The sequence below is a fragment of the Ambystoma mexicanum genome, chromosome 8 (genome assembly GCF_040938575.1).
Source record: "Ambystoma mexicanum isolate Mex_15411 chromosome 8, UKY_AmexF1_1, whole genome shotgun sequence".
Taxonomy (NCBI): domain Eukaryota; kingdom Metazoa; phylum Chordata; class Amphibia; order Caudata; family Ambystomatidae; genus Ambystoma; species Ambystoma mexicanum.
The window spans coordinates 1,241,930,879-1,241,955,215 of record NC_090929.1 but is presented as its reverse complement, the minus strand read 5'-3'; the positions used below and the strand labels follow the sequence as shown (position 1 = coordinate 1,241,955,215).

The 24,337-nt window shown below is 44.7% G+C and overlaps 1 protein-coding gene across 2 annotated transcripts in view; it reads right to left on the bottom strand.

The window, feature by feature from the left end:
• The window catches only part of RBP4 (retinol binding protein 4), a 68,048-nt gene that overhangs the window by 31,074 nt on the left and 12,637 nt on the right, over positions 1 to 24,337 (bottom strand). For both annotated transcript variants that reach the window (XM_069611353.1, XM_069611352.1), the window contains exons 3-4: positions 21,956 to 22,092; positions 20,722 to 20,828 (exon numbers count right to left, since the gene is read on the bottom strand). In XM_069611353.1, coding sequence (XP_069467454.1) covers positions 20,722 to 20,828; positions 21,956 to 22,092 — 244 coding nt within the window. The remainder of the gene's footprint in view (positions 1 to 20,721; positions 20,829 to 21,955; positions 22,093 to 24,337) is intronic.

The window sequence follows — 24,337 nt, the reverse complement described above, 5'->3', positions numbered from 1 at the left end:
AACATAACATAACTACACAAGAACAATATGAAATAAAAGCCTAAAACATACCAATGTGACAGCTTTGACATTTTGAAAGAATGATTCTCCCTTTGGCGAATATCCATCACAAAGGCAAGAGCACAGGTCTTTGCAACATCCAATTGATGATTTTCTTAGGTCTGGTTAGCGAAAATGCTCTATACCATAGTTCCTGGGAGAGTATGTAGAGGGGTTGTGCTGTTAATGAGCTGCTCTGTGATGTGTAGCGTCCCTTTCATTGGCCGCTGCATCTTCGCTGGAGGAGTATTTTCATGGCACCATCTTGGAAGAGTAGTACACGTGTGACAATGCTATTTCATAATCTGTGTGTACGCTGCCTGAAAATTATTTAATTCAAGGGGTGTTTCCCTTGTTAGTGACAACTTTGAGCTACAATATGTAACAATGCATTATAGTGATTGAATGTTTGCATTATGTTATCAGGGATCACGTTTACACAATGGTTATTGTTTTTGGATGATAGTTTCATCATTTCCATAAGCTGTCATGGGGCTGATGTAAGGGGGAGATGTGGCATGCATTGCTTTCTTTTTAAGCAGCTTGTGATATTTGTCAGTGTGCTGCACTGGAAACTGGTATGTATTGCACCATTTCTGACAAATGACCAAACTTAGTGTGACCATTTGTATTTCTCATTCTACTGTATTTCCACTTAACTCTCTCCACTTGGCCCTTTGCAGACCATGCTGGGTGAAAATAAAACATGGGGCTTAAAGGATATGCAACTGAACCAATTTGAGCATTACTAAGCCAAATGGGAGTTTGGCAAACTTTCAGGCCTTTGGAAGTGGAAGCAAAAGGAATTCTAATCAATAAGACCAGCAAAGCCAATATAGCTGAGATTGAACATGTACAGGGTAATGCATTTGGTTCATGTCGGGGGTTTACAGAAAGTCTTATCCATTACATTTACAAAGCTGGGCATAATGGCTCTGACAGTGCCTGCTAACTGGAGGTTCATGCACTGTATGACTACAGTTTATGTGTTTTTGCAGCATTGCGAGTTGATAGAGCATCTGCCAATTTTACCAGTGTCGTATTTCATAACTTTCTTAGCTATTCTATGAAAGCTATTATAAATTGCATGTTATACCTTCTGCTCTTGTTCCTTATATTTTCAAAATGAGTTATGATTGACTGAGTCAAAAAACAATTTAATGGAAACGGTAAATGGAATTATGTTTTGAACCTTACAAAACGTACGTGTTACTCTTGTAAAATTTAGATCTGGCACATCTTTTTCTAGGTATTTGGTATCTGTTGGAGTAGGCAGGACAGTGTATTTACTTTGACTGCTGAATGTGTTTGGTAATGGGAGACATACACAGGCACGCATACACACACAGGCATATGAGCACAAGCAAAAACATATGCATTTTTGTTTTGATTTGGATTTGGATTTTTTATAGCACGAATCTATATAAGAAGCAATGGAGTTCTGTACATGTCGTTGAGGAAAAGAAGGAGGGTTATATATAATATGCAGCACGTGATATTCCAGCCATGGTAGTGGTGTGTGACACATGACTGCAGGGATCTGGGAATGTTACCCTCCTCACATGTCATCTCCCTCCTATCTGTACCCCAATGCAACCATCGCAGCTTCTAAGTGGTGCCACCAAATAGCCAAAATTAGAAAAAGATAGTCAGAAGCTCAGGTGTGATTCCAGGCTAGTGACAAGGGGTATGCAAAGCAGAAACATGAGGAGCACAGACGTCGGGTGAGGAGAAATACTGCGTCAGAAGATGGGAAAAGCACGAGGTGTGGGGCAAGAGAGAAAATGTTGTGCGCGTGCTGTCCCTCATCGCAAGTAAGAGAGGAAAGGTATTGTTCTAGAAAACAGAAAAATCAAGCAGAATCCATCAACCCAAAAAATAAGTGTCTGCAAGTAATGCTCTTTGCAAATGTAGGGCAGCATGTTTCATCAGCTAAAGAAGGAACATCGGGTATTGTGTAGTACATGGGGGGGGTCCCCAAAACCAGAGGCTCTGTGTTAGGCAAACGTAGGATGATTGGTCAGATAGCGGAAATAGGTTCAAATTAAGTTGTACTAGAGTCGTCCAAGATGCAAGGTTAGAAGGACTTGGCCCCAACATGGCTGTGGTCACTGTCGTTGGGGGGTCGGGAGGAGGAGGAGCATGGTTTCTGCTGAACCAAAGCGCTGATCAAATGCAACTTCCCAGGCTGGCTTTAGAGTTCCTTTCACACAAAGCAAACACAACCCTCTTTGTTGACAAGCCCATATAACAAACACATCATAACTAGTATTAGTAGCTATGCCATAGAGGTTTCTCATTAAAGAGCGTCACAAGCCCTACACACCTGAAATAAGGGCTTACTAATGACTAGGGATCTATATAGATGGGTTCTATTTATCCCCCTCCTTGCAGACTAGAAGATCCTAGTTAGATTGACACCAATCTATACACCCAAAGCCAACCAGTGCCAAATATACCTGTGACATCAATTCCAATTTGTTTGAGCACTTGTACCAGTGAGAAATATAGGTTAAATAGAAGGGTACCTGTAAATACCATAGGTCCTCCAGGTAATTTACGGCAGTTACCTGGTGGATACATTTGCCGGCATTGACACTACCCCTGACACGGTCTTGGTTAGAGAGCTATATCCCAGAAGACATCAGTCTTTCTGTTATAGTGGGAACCCAGAATTGTGGGTTCCATGTAATAATGTCGCCACAAAAATATCGCCATACAAAAATATCACCGAAAAATGGTCGTTTTTTGTGGCGACATTATTGCATGGAACATGTGGGGGACACCCCCGCAACACCCACATTTTTTTTCCCCTATCACCACATATATGGTCACCCAAATAATATCACCACGACATTTTCGCTCCGATATTATTTACGGCGACCATATATGTGGCGATATTAATACCTGATACCGAATTGTGGCTCCCAGATCCTGAGGAAGGTCGGATAAACAGTGGACCAAGTGGGGTGCGAATAAGACTGAAACATATGTAGATCTGATAGAAAGCAATTGTAGCTATTCTGTGAACACCAGATGTACATTTACATACAGATGAACAATACTGAAATTGATGGGATTGTTTTATGTTCACATGTGATTATTTATGTTTCACATTTGTGTTGAAATAGATGAGAGATTTGTGGTATGTGTGAAACTATGTGAAGAGTTGAGATTGATAAGAGATTTATGATGTATAAGTATGTTTTAAACAAACAACATTTGTTTTTCAATATAAAAGAAACATTTCTTGACATTTGTTTTTGATATGTCATACAAATTGTTATTTTGAAAGTATTTTCTCTAGCCTCATTTGTGCCTAGGTCCAGTGAGAAATATGACATCTAGAAGACATTGCAAGCATAATGCATCATATATCAAATTGAGAAAAGCTTATGTACCGTAGTTCGCATCTCGCATGCAAGATATATTTGCGGCACACTAGGTACTCGCTGCTTTTTTCTCAGCGGTAGCTCCTGCATTCTGGGTGATGGCACCACAAAAGCTGCTAACAGTACCTTTATTTCACTCCCTGACATGCCATTCCTTTTGTGATGAACAGATACAAGATAATATGAAGGCCAAACGTAGTGTACCCATGGTGGTGGCAGGTTACTTTAAAATACATTGAATTTTGTAAAATGGCATGATCAGGATTTACAGCAAAATGTTTACTAATAAGGTACCACGTTTGCTCCCTGAAATTAAGGATGGAATTCATTTTAGGCCATCCACATTTTGTAGTTCTCATAGTAATGTAGGCTCGCCTTCTCATACCAGAGGCATTATATTGCATTCAGAGCAATAGTTGGAGCCATGCCAAAGCACCAAGGGAACGAATGGGGAAAGGGAGAGAGATGATAAAAGGGGTATGAGAGAGGACGAATAATCACAGGTCGATGTCCTTATGAAACAGAAGCCAGACTCTGTTTGAAGGATCAGAGACACCGAAAAGACACAACATTCACAAAGACCTAAAGTGCCTTTCTGGTATGTCTCATATGGCTTAAGTTTACTTAGTTTTCTGCATGGGACCATGAATGCGCTCGATTCACACTGAATTAATTCAGGAAGGCTTCCAAGAAGGGAAGAGTTTGCAGAGCCTCACAGCATTTCAGATCCAACCTTATCCATCTTGCCAACCTTATGGTGGCAGGTCAGTTGTTTCATAGTTAAGGGCAGATCAGCAAGGACTGTCTACCTTTGTAGACTTGACTCCTGGAGATGTCTTCATATAGCAAAGCATCTCTTGCTGATGGAATGTTCCTTGATGGATTATATTGTTTTAGATGTGCTGCCATGTGCTGCCATGTGTATGGGGAATCACCCACAGACTGCTCTATTGGCAAAACACATTTTGATACCCATTCTCTATTATATGGGGAGGATTTCTGATGCCCGGCTATTTGGTCCTGTGAATATTTGGCTTGATACGGAAACAGTGCAGCTTGACACGTCCTCATGTCCTCTAGGTCCTTTCCTCTATTTTCTATAAGTGCTTGCGGAGTCCAGTCCGCCAAGACAAGCAAAGTGAAAATCTTGCAACGTACACTAGAGGGTGAGGAGCTGAAACCCGGCATACGACCTGATGAGTCAATATAGGGTTGACAGATGGCTTGAGTTCAACTGATGCGTGTCTGTACATGCTTTGAGAAAACAGCCATAGCATTGGTTCTAGTGTTGGCCCGACGTTGCTAGGTGTGGGTGGGCCCACTGCACAGTGTGGTATTCCTGCAGGTCTTTACAGTGAGCTCCAACATCTCCTGCCCGCTCTTGCCCCTCTTCCCCCCTTTCTTTTGCTGCTACTATTACTGCAACTCTTGGGTCATTGCCACAGCTCCCTAAGGAGTGCTGCCAGTGGACTGAGCTTGAGCTGCGATAAATGCTGTGAATGCCCGCAGAGAAACTCGACAGTCAGTTGGCTGTGACTGAGTAGACGTGGATGTGGACGAGGGCCCTGAAGGAGACGGACTCGCAATGTAAGATGAGAAAACTGACGAAACGGAAGCTGGAAATGCGAAGGAGACTTCAGACGAGACCAGAAGTCTCCAAAGTGCACACCCCCAGCAAGACATCCACAACATGGTCATAGAGGTGGATGTGGACGCTGAGGAAGATGTTTTTTGTGATCAAGGGGAGGTAATTAAACAAATTAGCAAAATCTCCTTTGTGCTACTGATGCTGCTGGCCTCCCTACCTCTCCCTTACCCTCCGATGCTGGCAACTGTGTGTGACACTGCAGTTAATCTGGAGGTGGCGCTGGAGGCTCTTTCAGTAGCGCCAAGTGTGGTCTTAACTCGACTTCGAAGGGTGAAGCTTCCGCCCACCCTGCAGACTTTTCTTTTAACTGACAAGTGTGCATGGAATAACGAAGGCCCTCCTGATGACCCTCCTCGTTGATTTCTGTCAACTGGCCGACCAACGCAGAAACCAAGGCCGACGACGGGCCTTCAAAGCCGATCTGAAAATATCTGCATACAGGGGGAAACACCATGCATATCCGCAGCAAACTATGATCAAACGCAAGTTCCACTCTGTACTGAGGACGTAGGGCTTGCGAAAACCAGACTCAACAAAACGCAGAACTTAGTGGCCGCAGAGGAGACAGCAGCTTAATACAAGTAAATGGCAAAATCGCCCATCAAGAAAAATCTGATGCCAGCTTAAAGGTGCCCTCTATGCCCCCAGAACAAGAAGAGGCACTGAAACAGATGGTCAGAGAAGCTGTGGTATCGCATTTGAAATGATGCTGCCCCTTAGAGATAGGCTCTTTCTCTGACTTACATAAAAAATAGACCCTTCTGCTGTGCCTTTTAGCAAAAAAAAACATCAGTTTACAAGCGAACAACATGAACAGACAGGTTTAGCCCAAATGGAAGTGGGAAGGAAGGATGTCACAGAGCTGGGGATTGGGAAACGGGGTAGTACCCAAAGAACCGCGGTACCATCAGTTTCGACTCAAGCCTGCTCTGAAATAATAGCTTTTAATGAAACCACCGCCAGGGAACTGATGGATGGCAAACGCTTGGAAGGCTTGGTGGACTTTGATACCTGGACCCCAACCTTGACTGGTGCTTTCCAACAAATGCACAGATGGGAACAAGAGCGCCTGCCCAAAAGAGACCTTGACTAAGCTCAAACCACTTACTGAGGGAGGAAAGAGCACCTGAAGGTTTGTTGTGCTCACCTAAAACCAACAGACTAACTTCCCTGATTGAGGACCCTGACACCCGCCCTCCCTCTGAGGCACAAACCCCTCATTTGTAAACTGGGGCCTGCGCCAGGACATTGACATTCTGAGTGAAAAGATGAAATCACTCACGGCGTTCATCAACTTGACTAAGTGTGCTAAACCTGGTATTAAGGCAGCAAACCTGAGGGACCCATCGAAGGTGGAAGCCACAAACCAAGGGAACTCTCTACTTGACATCAGGCTTGAAACAAGATCTAAAGCTTCTCCAACTAATGTCACTTTCCAACAAAGATCAAGTAGCTCTCTGATAGGCTAGGATCTCAAACACCCGTGAACTTGTCTCTGCCTCATGAGGATCAAGAGGGGGACTCTTTGAGATTCCTGATAAAGAGTAAGAACGCACAAAGAAAGTCAGGGAATGACATGTTCACCCAGATGCCGGTAGTGACAATTGCGATGGCACATTTTATGAAACTCTACGAGGCTCTGAACGCTACTTTAAAAGACCAAACTACCTTGCTGGCAATACTCCACACTAAAATATCCTATATAGAAGGCTTTGTCACAGCATCAAATCAAGTGGGGTAGTGGAGAGACTTGGATAAATTAGGCCAATTAAGATCTAGCAAAAGGAGGACATGCGGTGGCAAAGCTGCTCCAACTATGACACATTCCGGCTTATCTCAGGAGCCCCTGGAATGTGTTAACATTGATACAGAACCCCCCAGATGGACTCCAAAACCGCTAACTAAGAAAGGCTCTACAGTAAGTGAGGAAGCACTGGTAGACTCATTGGGTCAATCTAAATAAACAATGAAACATCGGGGGAGAACGATGGAACCAAATACATCACCAACAAAAAAAACAACATTAAAAGCGTTCCTGGTTTTTGAGAAAACCAAGAAACCCTTTCTTTCGCATCCAGGAAGACCAAACAATTAAAGCAGCCCAGGATGGTACACTCCAAAGATCCTAGAAAATGTTTGAGAAAATGTACTCTTTCGCAACCGGAGCACACCATGACCGCTAACTTACAAAATGAACTAGAAAGGTTCTCGTCTGAAACAAATCTTGAGAGTGAGCGAGCCCAAAGTCTTGACGAGGATGATAGGGTGCTTCTACTAGATCTTAACACCCACTCTAGATGATGACGATGACATTGTATATGTCGAGCAACTTGAAACTACCGGAAGGAGCCTAATTCCTGCCATGGTTCCGGGATCAGTGTCCCCGCCTGCACGGAAATTCCTAACCCTGGCGGAAAAAAGAGAGGTCGCCCTAAGGAAATATGACCCTGGGAATATACAACTTAACTTAGGTAGACTGCTCAAGGAAATGGGATCAAGAAACCATAATAAGTGCCCTTTTACAGGTGTTATGTTGCAGCCCACTCGGCCTACGCAAGGAAAAGGGGCAGGGGATTCAATACCCCACAAGTGAGATCGACACATTTTTTTAAATCAAAAAGCCAACAAATAAACTTGGTCTTCTCACTACAACACACCCAACAACTGGCTGGAACACATTCAAAGAAAGGTGGAACAACCCAGTTTGCGGAGATTTGCAACGAGGCCAAATTCGAAGGTGGTGACTACACTCGGTGCCTCAGACTGGAGAGAGTGGTCGATCAAGGAGAGGGATGCATCTTAAACAGATACAATGTGCTAAAACCTTTCCACTGCATTCCACCCTTGTGACAAATTACATCAGGTGACTTTGCAATCATTGAATTCTTGCACGAAAATCATTGGACCTGGTGTCTCTCCATCTCCACTCAACTGCGGTCAAAAGACTCCTGCTAGCTTTGGCAATGAGTCTGTTGCTATTAGTGTTTGACCTAACCAAAGTAAGAGAACCGCCGCAGGAGGACCAAATTAACCTAGCTCCAACTAATTTGGCTTGGCCAACCAACATGGAAAAGACTAGGATCTGGGAAGCCTGACAGCGTATATGACAAAGGGAAACAGCGGGTTACAAAAGCTGCCAAAACGGTTGGGAAAGTCCTAGCTAAACTTGACTCTGAGGGGTGGCAGTCACTAGTAAAAAAAATCAAATATACCTTTAAGAATAACTTGACTGGGAAATACTGCCTGGGGTAGAGAAACTGAATCAGAGGTAGCAAAACCATTTGCACTACCAGAGGAGACTTCCTGGTCTTGGCTTGCAGCAGCTCTCATGCCGGAAGACTCTGAATAGCTAAAAAGAGTAATTTCGGAAATGACTAGCCTGCCTCTTGCTTTCTGGAACACACAGGGGTTCTCACATTTGACTAAACTAATAAACCGACACTTGACGGCTTTGCAGCTTTTCTAAACCCGGAAATTTCAACTGGCCTATGACGTCCAACGGTGGGTCTTTTGCTAAATCGGGAATTAACTTTGAGGTAGTAAAGTCTACCGATTGCAGCCCTTTTATTCAGCAAACCATCTTCAAGAAAAGTAAGAGCGACGAGAAGGGCTTGGCATCATGTAGTAAACATGTGTTCTTAATCAACATTTATTGGAACCCTGTGAAGACAGGAATAAAGAAAATGATCGACAACATTGCCGAAGCCATTGATGAAGCATACAGCCAGGAGAACCCCTCAATCATCGTATGTGGCGACCTAAACTCATTATGTGGGATGAGAAAGGTCGAGGGGCAAGGAAAGAACTCAACGCTATGCTCTCAACAGATACAGAGAGGTCAAAAATTGAACTTGCTAATGAAGTCCTGGGATCTACACCTTTTAAATGGCCACTTTAAAAAGCGAAATCAATGTTATCCAACTTGGCAGCGGGGAGTACAATCATCTGTAATTGATTTTGTGTTTGTATCATGAGACCTGGTCGTCTTGAAAACCTCCTTCATAGTAATACCAACTAAGACCAGAGATCATAACCTGCTTAAAATGTGCTGGGCGGGGGGGTCAGGCGAGGCCTGGCCAATTTGCACCTGTCCAAGTAAAAATCACAAATAAGAGATGCAGACTGAAGATTTCTAAGCAGGATGTAGAGAAGCTGGGTCTGACTTTCTCAAGAAACGTCTTATCAAGAAAACTCTCTCTACAACACCTGCCAGCAGATTATGTCCTGCTGCTAGCCCCATACCTGGTTCAGAACTCGCATAGCTTGAGACCCAGAACAGGACATCACCATGACAACAACAAAGAGGCAGCCCTAAAAAAGAGAGCTTTAAGATAGGCTGTGGCTATGTTAAAACATGCTCAACTAACATCTGTACGGAAGGACGAAGAGAGACTAAAGAAAAAATACAATAACTATATTAGGGGCCATAAGAAATAAATGATCCAGTGAGGTGCTGAGAGGATTTTGAGAGCTCTAGAACAAAAAAACATACCTGAAACCTGGGCTATCATCAACTCAACTGAGCATGCATGAACTCACCACTAATAAATGGAGTTGCTGAAAGCGTCAAGGTTCGCTTGTTTTCAGCCTTCATCACAGAGCGGCACACAGTGGAGGAGATTAGCTACGATCTGCCATCTTGGCACCTCCCCTATGATCAGGCCAATCTGGTCAACCTAATAAAGCGATCTAAATCGTCCTGAGCTCCGATCCCAGCTGGCCTCTCTAACATGACTGTTCAAGAAAACCCAGAACAATGGGCCTACGCATTGGACAAAATCTTGAAAACATTTTTGGAAACAAGACGTTTGCCAAATGTATGGAAGGAGGCCAATGTGGTCCTGATCTTTAAGAGCGGCGATAGGGGCGACTAAAATAATTACTGCCCAATCGCTTTACTGGACATTGTGGGGAAACTCTATGCCACATTGCTCCTACAAAGAATGTGCAAACGGTCACTGAGCGAGGGACCTCAAGATCCATTCCAGTCCGGTTTTGTAAAGGGCCTGGGAACCTCTCCACTGATTTCCCTCCTCTCACTGCTGATGAACAGAGTCCAGAAAACGAACCAGAAGATCTACATAGCCTTCGTCGACTTATCTAAAGCTTATGGAGTAATTAGCAGGAAACGACCCTGGAACAAGCTGCTGTCATGGAACTGCCCTGTAGACCTTGTTGACCAGCTAAAGGCATTGTCTGTGGACTCTTCCTGTAGATTTCGACTGAATGTTACCGTCCTCCTGAGTGATAAGATTTCGCTAGGCTGAGGTGTCAAACAAGGTTGCCTATTAGCACTGACCCTTTTTAATCTTTACGTCTCAGATTTGGCAGCATCCATGGGCGGTGTGAGGTGTTTTCCACCAAATATTGGTGGAGCAAAAGTCAGTCGACTACTGTATGCGGATGACTTGACCCTTTCTGATACTACCCCTATAGGCCTGCAGAGACAACTAAATCGATTGGAGGAATATACTGTCAGAAACAATTTACAGGTGAACTCAGGAAAGACAAAGATCCTTGTCCTGCAAAAGAGCCGAGGGAAACGGAACCAGCCATTCACTTGGCAATTGGGGTCTAAGATAATCGAGGAGGTTGACTCCTTCAAATACCTGGGAGTCCAGATCTGCAAAAATGTTACGCAAACAAAAACTGTTCAATCGTTGAAACAGAAAATGAGTGCCTTGTCGAATCAAGCTGTAATCTTGAAATGCAGATTTTGTAGCTTTTCGCTGCAGCCATTAATAGACTTCTACAGAGCCAAAGCAGTTCCTGTGGTGGTATACGGTGCTGATGCCCTGATAGCCATCCCAAAAAAGCAATGGGTGTTATTAGAAGGCCGCTTCTGGAAGAGAGTGCTTGGCCTCCCCAAATTCATTCCAATTCAGATCATCAGAAGGAAGCTAGGGCTAACCTCTCTGAAGGGAGCGGTGGAAAAAGCCGTGACCCTTTGTGCAATATACTCAACGGTCTGCCCTCCAATGATGTTTGCACTAATAAAAGCTGAGGTAGAGTCTAGGACCAGCACGCTGGGGACCTCGTGGGACCAGACTTGTAGATCTCTCCTAGAGGAACTGGGGACAACACATCGAAGAAATGCTGGCCTACCCATGCAAAGTTAACAAAAAGCTATGGGAAAGAGACTGGATTGTGACCTGTAAGGAAGCACGCAAATTCAAACTGTTCGCCACTTAGCAAATGAAGTAAGACCACTGGGTTACTTAAAGACATTTCCAGACCGCTACTTCAGGACTCCGTTCATGAGCATCATATTCAACCTGCACTCTTTAATGGAGATTATTGTGGCCAGGGAGGGCCGGAGTTCAGAAACTGCACTGTGCAGGTTTTGCAGGAGACTGGGACTTTTGGAAAATCTCTTCCACCTGTGCACCCGATGCCCAGCCCTAACTGAATTAAGAACATACCATTTTGCAAAAATAGTGGAAAGTGCCCCTTCCCTCTCGGCAGAAGTTTGGTGGGCAATATTGCTGAGAGGTGAAAAGAATGCACTGACCATTGCAGCAGTAACATGTTTGGAAAAATGCTTGGGACACAGGAGTGACTCAGGTAGCAATGAGGACTAGATGACAATACATGACTCTTTGATGAGATATATGATCCCTTGAGGACGGATTTTACTTTGCTAAACGTTTTTGTATTAAACTAATGTAAGCAATAAAATAAAATAAAAAATTAATTGCATGTCACGAATTCTTCTTCAGAGAATCAGCATACATGCTGTTGCTGTAATAAAGCTACAAAGAGACTATTTCACAGACCCAAGAAATAGAGCCTGGATGGAAGCATATTGCAAAGGATGGGAGAGAGAGATGCAAGAGCTGGGGCACATGATCCAGTGGCAGGAAAAGGGAGAAGGTGCATGTTAGGATAACACTGGATATGTGTAGAGGAATGAGTTGAGGTTCCCACTAGTCCTTGCTTGCTCTGCTACTGCTGTATGTGCTTCTTGGTCTTCTGCCCAGTGAAGCAGTGTGCAAGGGTCTGTAGCCGGCCTGCGCCTGTGCACTGAGTACACAATGCGCAGGTGCTGCTGCGGTGAGCGCATCTCTGATGTAGCCACATATAGAGACTATTGGCATAAGTAAGATCCTAATTTGCATTTTAAAAAGGAACCATTCTGTAACAGTTTATTTTTTAAATAACAGTCTGCGAATTCTGGAACTTGAGAAAGAAATAGGTTTTTAAATGTATAGAATTTCATGTGTGTCTCTTTTACATGAAACTAGTAAAGCTCCATCCACTTTTAGATCAACATTTAACTCTGGTTTGTGGTTGTGGATCAGATGAGATTTCCAATTGGATTCTCCTTAGTGCAACACCAGTTGCTGGCTCACAGTGGAGGCACCAGCAGGGGTTGAATACACACACACACACACCTGCAATTATGGTCGGTTTAAAAAGGCTTGAAAAAAAACTTTCCACCTGAAATGTGAAAGTGTAAAATTCCATTTGAGCCAAGTCAAACATTCCACAAAGACACCTAGTAACCATCGTTGGAAGTATACCTCTAGTTCAGAGCCACATCCCCAAGGCATTATGGGTATGCAAATTAGCTTTAAAAGTAAGCTGTTTTCTCCAAAAAACTGCCTTTGTGTTACAGGGCAGTGCTACTTAATATATAGATGAATTACCCCAAGACAGATGTTTCCCAAGACTGCAGACAACAACATACCTGGTTTCACCCTTATTAGGGATCATCCATGTAGTTTAGTCTGACAGTCTTGTGGTTGGGGCATGTATTACAAACACTAGCTAAATTATGGTGGGTTTAAAATGGCTTCAGAAAAAAACCTTCTACCTGAAATGTGAAAGTGTAATATTCCATTTGAGCCAAGTAACACATTCCACAATGCTACCTAGTAACCATCGCTGGAAGTTCACCTCCAGTTCAGAGCCACATCAGCATGGCATTGTGGGTATGCAAATTTGCTCAAAAGCTAGCCTTTGGCACCAGAAAAATGCCATTGACTTACTGGGAAGTGCTACTTTATACATAGCTTAATCAACCCAAGACAGACATTTCTCAAGACTGGAGACAACTACATACATGGTTTCACCCTTATTAGGGATCATCGGTGTAGTATGGTCAGTCTTGTAGTTGGAGTGTTGGGGCATATTTTACGAACACCAGCAAAATTATGGTGTGTTTAAAAAGGCTTGAAAACAAACCTTTGACCTGAAATGTGGAAGTCTAATAGTCCATCTCAGGCAAGTCACACATATGCAGGGAGGAACAGTGCTCTTTTGATCACAAAAGTCTGGTCTCAAAATGGATTGTACCAGGATGGAAATAAAAGTACATCTACAAAGCTGTTAATATGTTTCTAAGCTAATGTAGAAGAAGGAGGCCCTGGAAGTCAACTCCAAAAATGACACTGCACAAAGACGTATATTGCCTATTTTTAAGAGAAACTGACGGCTGGCTGTAGCCGACCACTATGTCTGATTTTCACAAGTGTGTGGGAGCCCCTCTACTCAGAATGAACATGGTTCAAATAACCTGTTCTATGGTATGTCTTCCACTCATAAAGGTCTACTACCATTGTTTAGCTCACTGCACCCTTCACAGAGAAGAAATATCCATTTGCATATCAGTATGGTCCCACCCAAAAGGGCAGTGCAGCACCGAAATGCTAGGCAATTCTCCTGTGAACAAGACTACCATCAGAAACCCCAGATAGGCCTCATTAGTGAGGTGAAGCTGAGCCTCTCTAAGGCACAGTGAGCAAGGGGTCCACGTCTGGATTACCTTGGGTGACTTGGGGTGAAATCCCCATTTTACAAATGTTCACAAAGTGTGGGAGTCCCTCTACTAAGAAGCTAAAACGTGGTTGAAGACCATCCTGAGTGGAACAAATTCCATAGAACAGGATATGTTCATTCTCAGAAGAGGGGCTCCACGCTCCTTGTATATAAGACAGCATTGTTCCTGGTGGGGCAGAGATATTCACTGAATGCTGCAATCCCTGGTCCTGAGTCCTGCAACTCAATGAAGCTGTGTTTCTTGCCTTCTTCCTGGTGTTGTGAGTTTTATTTTTGCAGAGGTACCTTAAAACCCTCCAAGTTAGGGGTTGAAGTGTACCACGTTAACACCTGATCAGAAGATTTAAGGACATCACTTCTTTGATCTGTGTATTGACAATGAGGCCATTTACGGGTTCTCTCTATGTTACTCATTAGAAGGTCTGAGGACACACATTGTTCATACAGCAAATTGTCCATGACACTATAATGATTACCGGAGGAGGCACTATAATATGATTACCGATGGAGAGTGGAGGCAAGAGTGGTTTGCTGTGATGGTGTGCTGAACTGACCTACCAGTCTTTCTACAGTCCTTTCATGCCTGGCGGCGGAGTCCTAACCCTGCATCATTCTGAACAGTACATAATTCCTCTCACAGCACGCAGTGCAGAGAGTGGAGGCAAGAGTGGTTTGCTGTGGTGGTGCACTGAACTGACCTACCAGTCTTTCTACAGTCCTTTCTGCCTTGAGGCGGAGCCGTAATCCTTCATCACTCTGAACAACACATATTTCCTCTCACAGCATGGAGCGCGGCGCAGAGAGTGGAGGCAAGAGTGGTTTGCTGTGGTGGTGCACTGAACTGACCTACCAGTCTTTCTACAATCCTTTCTGTCTGTAGGCGGAGACCTAACCCTGCATCTCTCTGTACAGCACATAATTCCTCTCACAGTGCAGAGAGTGGAGGCAAGAGTGGTTTGCTATGGTTCGCTGGAAGTAATGGGGTCTGCGAACCATGCCCCTCAGGTTCTCCTGGTTGCTGAAGACCCGACGAGCTCCTATGCGCCCACTCACGGTAACATCTTGATTTGCAGCTCCATACATTGGTGTTCCGGCCACTCCTGGTTACTATGAAGGTGTTTAAGGCTGCCAGGGGAAGGAAATCTGGCCTGAGAAGCTTGAGGGCGGGGAAACTGGCCCCGCCGGGTCCACCTGGGTCTCGAGCTGCTTCCTCAAACTCGCCAAGGTTTTCTGAGGCCCGGTTGACATTTGTTCTGCCAACCTGATTACCGGCTACTTTGGTCAACGGGGGACCAATTTATGGCCCGTTAAGGCGGTCAGCTCCTCTATTTCCCCCGCCCTCACCCAGGCGGCCCATTGCACAAGAGTAACTATAGAGGAACAGAAGTCATCTGGCGAGATAACAATGCCGGTTCCTCCCTCGTCCATCTCTTCACCATCCGGCCCACAAACCAAATTTGTGCCGCCAGTCGAGGAATTTGGGCCAGGGTCAGAACTGCCTGTACAAGCGGTTACTCGTTATTGAAGATGGTTATGAAATTACATCGGAACTCACTTGGAGTGGCCATTAACAGCAAAGAGACTTCTAGTCCACCTGCCGCCTATAATAATATCATTGGCACCCAGATGTCTGCCACGCCGGACCTGCAGAGGCTGCTGTCTACATCTTCTACCTCTAGCAGCTTCACTGATGACAGCGACAGCACTTGTGACACGGAGTCTGGTCCCCAGCGAAGGGCTCTATCCAAGGGCCAAACTTAACCTAGGTGCTCAATCAGTCAGGGGAGGCACATCTTGACTGACATTGTAACTTTAAGTGACACCTTAGATGTCCTAATACAACTATGCACTGCAATGGCCAAGGACCAAGTTGCCATTAAGGCTTTACTAACTGCTCACATACATTCACCTCTGGCAAATGTTTCCTCAGAACACATAGTACCGGTATTGGCACCCAAGGTAAACCCGGCCGCTGCATGCAACAATACTTTGTTTCCAACGGACGCCCAGATATGTCCCACTCAGCCTGATTCCTCCAGCCCAATCATCGATCTGACGAGCCAGTCCCAGCGGCTGGGCTGGCTGTATATGATCAACGAGGACCAGTCTGTTTTACTCTCTCCAGCTTTGGGATAGGAAGATGGAGAGGAGGCTTTGCACTCGGGCCCCAATGCAATGTGGAAGGCCTGTAGTCACGTCAAGCGACAGGACCTCAGATCATCGCCGCGGGCAGGAGATTGTGGTGCACAAGGTCCAGAGCAGGGGGTGGTGGGGCGCCAGGTTGCCATCCCTCTCTATGACAGTGGTGTAAAACTGGAGGAACTAACCCATCTAAAATCTAGTCCCTTTATGAACCGGAGCTTTCTTTTGAACCTTTTCCATGGTGTCCCTTCACTCAGTAACATCAGCAGCAGGGACATCAATAGGATTGTGTTATCAAAGGCCAACAGTGTGACTAACTGGGCTGTGTTAGAATGTACTACCCCTGCGATCTCTGCCTTGATGAGCCTTCACTATTCGGATCTGTATAAAATGGGCATCTGACGTAAGGGGTCCTACCGTGCAGTCCCCTTTGGTCTGGCCCAGGTATGGCACCTACCCTGATGCCCGAGTTGAGATGAGAGACGAAACAAGGGGCTGTGGGCCTAGGGTTTCTTGGTGCGCAGAGACCCCTGGGGACTTGGCGACTGCCCACCCGTGATCAGCAAAGGATTGCAGCCACTAAAGTGGGCTTCCTGGAATTCGAGAGGATTTAGTTCTATTTTGCAAACTCAAAAGACCTAAAATTGTTGTCTTTCTCTGATTTATTTCTTTTACAGGAGCCTTGGTATCTTGAGAACTTCCAAACAGATGGCTATAATGTGACTTGCCTGCCTACTAAGAAAAGTATGAGGGGGTGACCCAGGGGTGGGCTGGCTATTGGTGCTAAATGTAATCGAAACCTAGCCTCTTTCTACATGAGCAGCAATGATGTGGAGGTCCTGGTGGCCGTATTAAATTAACCTGAGTTCTTCCCCGAACCTATCTTCATTATAAATTTTTACATACCTCCGGGGGCGTTGAAGCTGGTGGCTGTTTGTGCAAGAGCGATGGAACTACTTACTCTGTGGTATTCCCTGTTATCCTCGTGGGGTCTCTTATTGCATGGGATTTTAATGAACATATGCTTACCTCAGCAGGGAGGGGATCACTTGGCCACAAACCAGATTGTCCACCAGTGTCAGTTGTTGTTAGCGTACACGCCACCCTGAAGGGCTGGTTTGAACAACTGGACCTCCATAATTTGATATGTCTCAATACTAAGCTGCTTGGGGACCAGGTGATTGGGTGCACTAGGTCTAACGGCAAATCCCTATCTTGCATTGATTATGACTTTGTATGCCAGGAAATATGGGATGCATTGAGTCCGATAAAGATGGTCCAGGCGAATCTGGGTAACCACCTGTTGTTTGACTGGGACTGGCCACCCCGTGAATGCTAGAAGGGAGTGTTGCCCTGCCTGTCCTGGAGGGCTGGTCAATAATGCTGGCAATCGTCTGCGCGGTCTGAGAGGGGGATTGCTAAAATGAACCCGTTTCTTGAATCAGAGGGCCACCTAATTTCGAATGGTTTGGTATCTGGGGGGAACCTGCAGGCTACCTTGTGCCACTTCTTTAAACACCTAAAACACACCGGAGTAGGGGGCCAGCAGACCTCGATGTTGCAATATAACAGAGGAAAAGATCCTATTGTGCAGCAGTGGCAGCCACTAAAAAATGTGTTGACCTTGATCCTTTAGTTCATGAAAATAAACTTAGAGCACTGTCTACAACTTATAAAAACTTGATCCGCCAACACAGGGGGTCACTGCAAAGCACAAGGTTGGTTAATATATTTGATCTACTGCACACCAAAGATATAGTACCAAATTCTAGTAATTCTTCAGGGCTTTTTTGGCAGGACAATTCCCAAAAGAATTAAATCCCATCCCTGAGGTAACCTGGTTGGCCTATATGGGGTCTATGTTCTATGATCCGTCGATCGCTCCCTCAGGGACTGGGGTACTGCCTGCCAATTGGCGCATACTGGGTTCTTTTGAGGCTGATGACATTGAGGTAGTTATTAAGAATCTGAAATCGTCCTAGCCGGTCGGCCCGGACTCCATTCCGAACACAGTATTTAAGGCTAACCCGCCCGCATGGGCTGCGATCCTGGCCCCATGGTTCCATAGAATCTTGGCTTCGGGAGTCATTCCGAATGGCTGGAGGGAGTACATCCTGATAGCACACTGCAGTGTTTAAGAAGGGTGACCCGGGGACCCCCTCCAACTATAGACTCCTCGCCATGTTGGATTGTTGTGCCAAGATCTTCTCTACTCTACTATTAAAGCAACTTAATGCCTGGGCAGAGGCATTCGGCCATCTGCATCGCTGCCAAACAGGGGTTTGTAGGGGCCACAGCACCCACCACAACAACTGTACTGTGAAGCTCCTACTGGCAGACATGATAGCTTCCAAGCAGGAGATTTTTATGTGTTTTGTGGACTATTCCAGGGCGTTCGACACTGATTGCCGGGACAGGCAAAAACGTTTACAATGAGGCCTGCACCCAGTCCTCCTTTATTTCATCAAGGAACTGTACAGTGAGACCATGGTTTCTATTCGCTTATCGCAGAAGGGGCCCTGTCGGGTACTATTAAAACCAACATCGGATTGAAACAGGGATGTGCCTTAGTCCCACTACTCTATAATCTTTATATGTCTGATCTAGATCCCACTATGCAGGGTACCAGGACGTTTCCACCCAAACTTGGGGGCATGGCCATACCCTGGCTAATGTATGCGGATGATACCATCCCCATGGAACGCATGCAAATTGGGCTCCAGCGGGCCATAAATGCATTAGGGGAATATGCCAGCGCGAATAACCTGTTAATAAATCCATCTAAGACAAAGGTTATGGTGCTAGGCAGAAGGTCAAAACAGCGCCCCCCGTATGTGTGGACGCTGAATGGTACCAAGCTAGCGGTAGTGGATGGATTTACATACCTGGCTTCCCCACCAGCTCTAATCCAACCAAGTGATTTTATGGTGAGGTTGTTTCCTGTCGCACTCTTAAGAAATGTTGCTTTGTGACCAGTACAGGTGGGGACAACATTGAGGGTCTGATCAGGATTTACCAGACCAGTATTATCCCTGCATTGACGTTTGGTCTGGATCTCTTGGCTGTGGCCCAAGTGGCCTGGTTGGAGGCTTTAGAGGGGAAGTTACTTAGGTATATTCTGAATGTCTCTAAGACCACGCCAGTAAAAGCATTGATACTGGAGTTGGGGGTCCAGTCCCTACGGGCGCAGTGGCTTCTTAAGCATTGTAAACTCTACTGCACCTTGAGACTGTGCCCCTTGGATGATCGTAGGCTCCTGAGTTTGGTAGCACGTGGCTTGGGGGCTGCCTCCGTAAACCCTTTCTTGGCTTCCCTGAGGAAGATGGTGGAGGCCCATTGTGAGGAGATAGGCTTCCAGCTCCCACTGTTAACAGATACGCCTGACTATCTGAATTTACTAAAGCGGAAAACCTGGGATTGGGATCGAAGCAGCTCCCTAAACAAACTAGCCCAGAAAAGGCGGTTCTCAGAATTTACCCAGCAGGCCTTTAAAATCGATGGTCCATACCTAACTAAACCCTGATCCTGTAAAATGAGAGAATTCGTGCTACACGTGCGTTTGAGTATCTTATAAATGTATGAATACATTGGAAGTTGGTCTGGAGTTGTTCAAGAACAGCGACGTTGTAGACTGTGATCAAACTACATTGAATCCAGTCGACACATCTTGGCCCAATGTGGTACTCTTGAGCAAACATACAGTAGGGCTTACTCAAACTTTGTAACGAATCTTGAAAATATCCAGGGTGATCAATGTGTGTGCTTGTTATACAGGGCCAACTCTCTTGTTGTTACGGGGGCTGGATACTATGTATGGAAGGAGGCTGGAAAACGTCTGGCCAATGTGGTGTGATGGGTTTTTCCAGTGATGACTGATAACTAATTGACGCCTGGTTGCTCCAGGCTGCATTCATGTTTGTTCTTTTAACTCTCCTTATCTGTTGAAATGTGGAATAATGCTTTTTTGTTGTTTTGTGTTTGTTTTGTGATACTTTAGTCCGAAACCTTTTACCACTTGGTGAAATAATGGAATCATGTAATTGTTATTTGTGATATTTTGCTGAATGTTTTTTTAATCAATTGTGGTGTAAAGGTTTATTTTAACCAAAATACACTAATAAAAAAAAAAATATATATATATATATATATATGATTACCTGGTATTTCTCTATGTGTACACACTTTCTTCGATCTGCATGTGGGCAATATGGTGGAACACAAACACCTGTTACTCTATGTTACTCATCGAAAGGTATGGGGGCACACCTTGTTCGATTTGAATATTGACAATGAAACCACAATGTGATAACCTGTTCTTCATTTAATATTTGTCAGAGGGTATGAGGGTGGACCTGCTCTAATCCACATCTAGAAATGTAAATTGCCATGTTATCACAAATCCTCCATGTTCTCCTACTCTCTCATAATTTATTGCTGTTATTTTCAATCTCTCTTCTATTGAAGAAGTTTGAATACCACATATAAAGCAATTTACATCAAAGTAAAAATAAATGAATCAGCAATGAGAAGAGAAGTAGTGATCCATTCAAGCGCAAAAGCCCATGCCCAATAGATCTGAATGGGTATTGGTTGCAAGCTTAGAAAGAACACATATACTGTTCAAAACGGCATGAGATGTTACTGCAGTTATTGACGGAAACAACAGACAAACACGGCCATTGCAGGCTATCGACAGTTATGGATAGATGTCACACTTACGTCCATTCTCGAGGTAGGCCAGGAGTCCACGGTATTGCATTACGAACTTGGCAGGATCATCAGTGTCCGTGAATATCCCAACCATGTCAGCGCATAACTGAAAACCTCTACAGGCGTGAAAGAGCACAGAAAAAAGCAAAGAGGTCAATCTACAATTATGAGTGAATGAATAATGATCAGCACCCTGGGCAGGTGTGGCAGCCAATTTGATTGTTGCAAGCCCATGCTGCTGAATCTACCGATCTAAGCCGGGGTTCAGAGCAGGCTGTGCCCTGCTCACATCCGTCTGCCATCTTCCCTTCCTCTCCCTCCTGCCCTCCCTACCGCCCACGTCCCTGTCAGTTTGTGACTTCACTACGCCATTTCTAGGGTGGTCATATTATGTGAGCATTGCATGAAACAACGGGTCGCGCGTTTGCCCCAAACCGTTATTTGATACAAATACATCACTGTCAGCACTCCAGCTTATAAACTCGGGTGCTAATGCCAATAATCAACCCCCCACCCATTACCGGCTTTGCCATCTGGCAATGATGCCGGGGCTCGGCATTAAGTTCCTCACAAAGCTGGTTGGTGCAAGCCGCTTGGGGTGGTGTGATTTTTCTATATCAGAGAGCATTCTTTCTTCCCTTTAAACAACCAGAAAGAGTGGAATCCAGACTCTAGCAACCAGTGGAAGCCTGCGTTCAATGTGTCTCCTTTGTTCTTCTCACTGTTGCCACATCTCTGGCCAATCAGCAAGCTTAGAATGGAGGCTCCAATTGCCTTTAATGGATGCATTCCAAGCTCCCTTCTGTGATGGGTATGCACTGGGAACTGGGTAAGGGGACCAGACCACGCTCTCTCACAGGAAGACCCAGGTGAGGCTACACTTCTTGCCCCCCTGCAAGAACCCTTACCCCTGTCTCTATTGTGTGCTAGGGGTCGTTCATCTTTGTTTGAAGCCCCCCTGTTCCTGAACACTAACTTGTTTGGCAGTCACCTACTACACAATAGAGCCCTCTGCTGTGGAACCTAACGCGCAGTGAGTACATTGAACATTCACAGACCTGTTTCAAATGAATCCAAATTATTATCAGCGCTAAGAGTTTGATCAGTTGGTTGAACGTGCTACTTAAATGCATTTTTTTTATTAATGCTCAGAGTAACCCATCCAGTCCCTCAATCAAGCACTGGCTCACCCCCTTCCTCAGTTATCTTCCATCAAAGCTAAAAAGAAAGATGTTCCACTCACCCAAATATGACGACACGCCCCTTGGCTGTGGCGAGCATTCTCCCATAATCGTCCACTGTGAACTTGGCGACAATGTTATCCAGAAGGAACAGCCCCTCGGGATCCTTCTTGGCCATGGCATACCACGTGCCTGTGTACTAGAAAAATAAAGCCAAACAATGGAAGAGTTAGTCGGTTGTCTGAAACGTTCAAGGGGATGGGGTTCTTGATTGGGAGCCTACACAGGTAAGCCCATGGCATACTTGTGAATGAAGTGGACTGGCTGAACCAGAAAAACACAAACTCTCTGCTGGAGGTTGAGCGACAGAATTGTATACAGGAAGAGAAAAAACTGCACCAGCCTACATGAGATTGATATATGAAATAGACAGTACCATAGGCAGAAAGTACAGACTGCACTGCGCTTAGCTCAGATAAGACACAATCAGAATGCCATACACAAAGAGAAAGGGATACACTCTGCCTGTGGGACATCTATATAAGAGACTGGCAGAATGCTACACAGAAACCGAACATATTGTACAATGCCTATATGAGACTAACAAGATGCCATATACAGAGAAACAGACCCCGAAGACCATGTACAAGTTCTACATCAGAGGCAAACATAATCTCATAGACATAAAGATTGAATCATGCCTATATTATGACTATGCGAGCAACTCTCAGAAGGCCACAGACATAGAAAAAAGATAGCCCTAGGATTGCAGGAGATCATTTTAAGCAACAGACAGAATGTTGTAGACATAAAGAGGGCACCAAGTGTATATTACATCTATTCAGAAAACAGACTCTGGAGTGAGTGAGTGAGTGAGTGAGTGAGTGAGTGAGTGAGTGAGTGAGTGAGTGAGTGAGTGAGTACACTTAGTATAGCTCCAAAACTGACCAAATTGACTCTAAGAGACAGAATTCCGTAGACATAAAGAACAGATGGCGCCATGTACACATAGTATCTACAATGGAGGGTGTCAGAATACCATATTGAGGGACAACCATGAGACAAGGGGTAGCAATGTATGCTAGTCCTAGGTAAGGAACAGACATAATGACAAGTATAATGAGGACATACAGCACCGTGCCGATATGAGACCTGCATAAAAAGCAAACAGAATGACAGAGACAGAAAACGGACTGTGAAGACTGCATACATGTTCTACATTAGAGACAAACAAGTCATAAAGATGTCACCATGCCTATATTGGATTTCTATATGAGACTGACAGAATGCCATAGACAAAAAAAAACAGATAACACTTATTACAGGAGACTGGTATATGGAACAGATAGAACGCCATACACAAAGGCAACAGGGTGTGCTCTGCCTATATGGTTATATAAGAGGGTGAAGTAAGCAGAGGAACAGACTGCATAGTACATATGCGAGATCTAGTCAGGAGAGAGACATATGTCAAAGAAAGAGAAAACAGACCTCACTATGAATAAATGATTGCTTTTATTAAAACACCAAAACTAACCCAATTGACACTAAGTGATAGAATTCCGTAGACTTCACCATGCGTTCATGATGTCGACAATGGAGGCCGTCAGAATGGCACAGTGAGAGACAACCATAGTAAAACAGGCTGAATTATATACTTGTACACCATGGAATATATAAAAAGAAGAAAAGCTGCACTGTGCCTCTTTCAGACCAATATAAAAGGCAGAGAAAACAGGCAACGCGTTGTACAATATGAGATCCGCACAGTAAGAGACAGAGGAGCCTAGACAAAGAGACTGCATGGGCTCTAGTAGAATATGGTATATTTCAGATTTCCAGCTTGCACATAAAACGAATTATTACATTACAAAGCATCACATTCTAATCACTTATACCCATGTACATTTTGGTTTTCATAAAAATATATTAAGTTATGCATTCACCTCCAAAACTCGTATCTTTGCCTCTGGTTTGAGTCTTCTTGCTATTTAATTGTGACATGAAACTGCACCTCCTCAGAGGCATTCTCCCTTTCCTCACCTTCCCCCAGAAACTCAATGTCTCCAGAGCTCTGGTCCTTTCCAGGCTGGACTACTTCAACAGCCTCTTCCTTAATCTTCCTAACTCCTCCCTTTGCCCCCTTCAATGAATCCAGAATAGGACTGAGAGACTTATCCTTGCCTTAGCCTCAAGAACAGGGACCGCATCTCTCCATCCCTAAAATCTCTCCACTGGCTCCCGGTTTCTGCAAGGATCAAGTTGAAGACCCTCTGCTTCATCCACAAGGCCTTCTGGGGTCAGAGACCGCTCTACATCCAACTCTCTCTTCCTAAATACCTCCCTGCCAGAAACCCTTCAGTCGTCTAGCTCTAACTCTCTGCAAATCAGACGTTTTTCCAAGTATGGAGTGGGGGTTAGATCTCGCTCTTCTGCAGAATCTT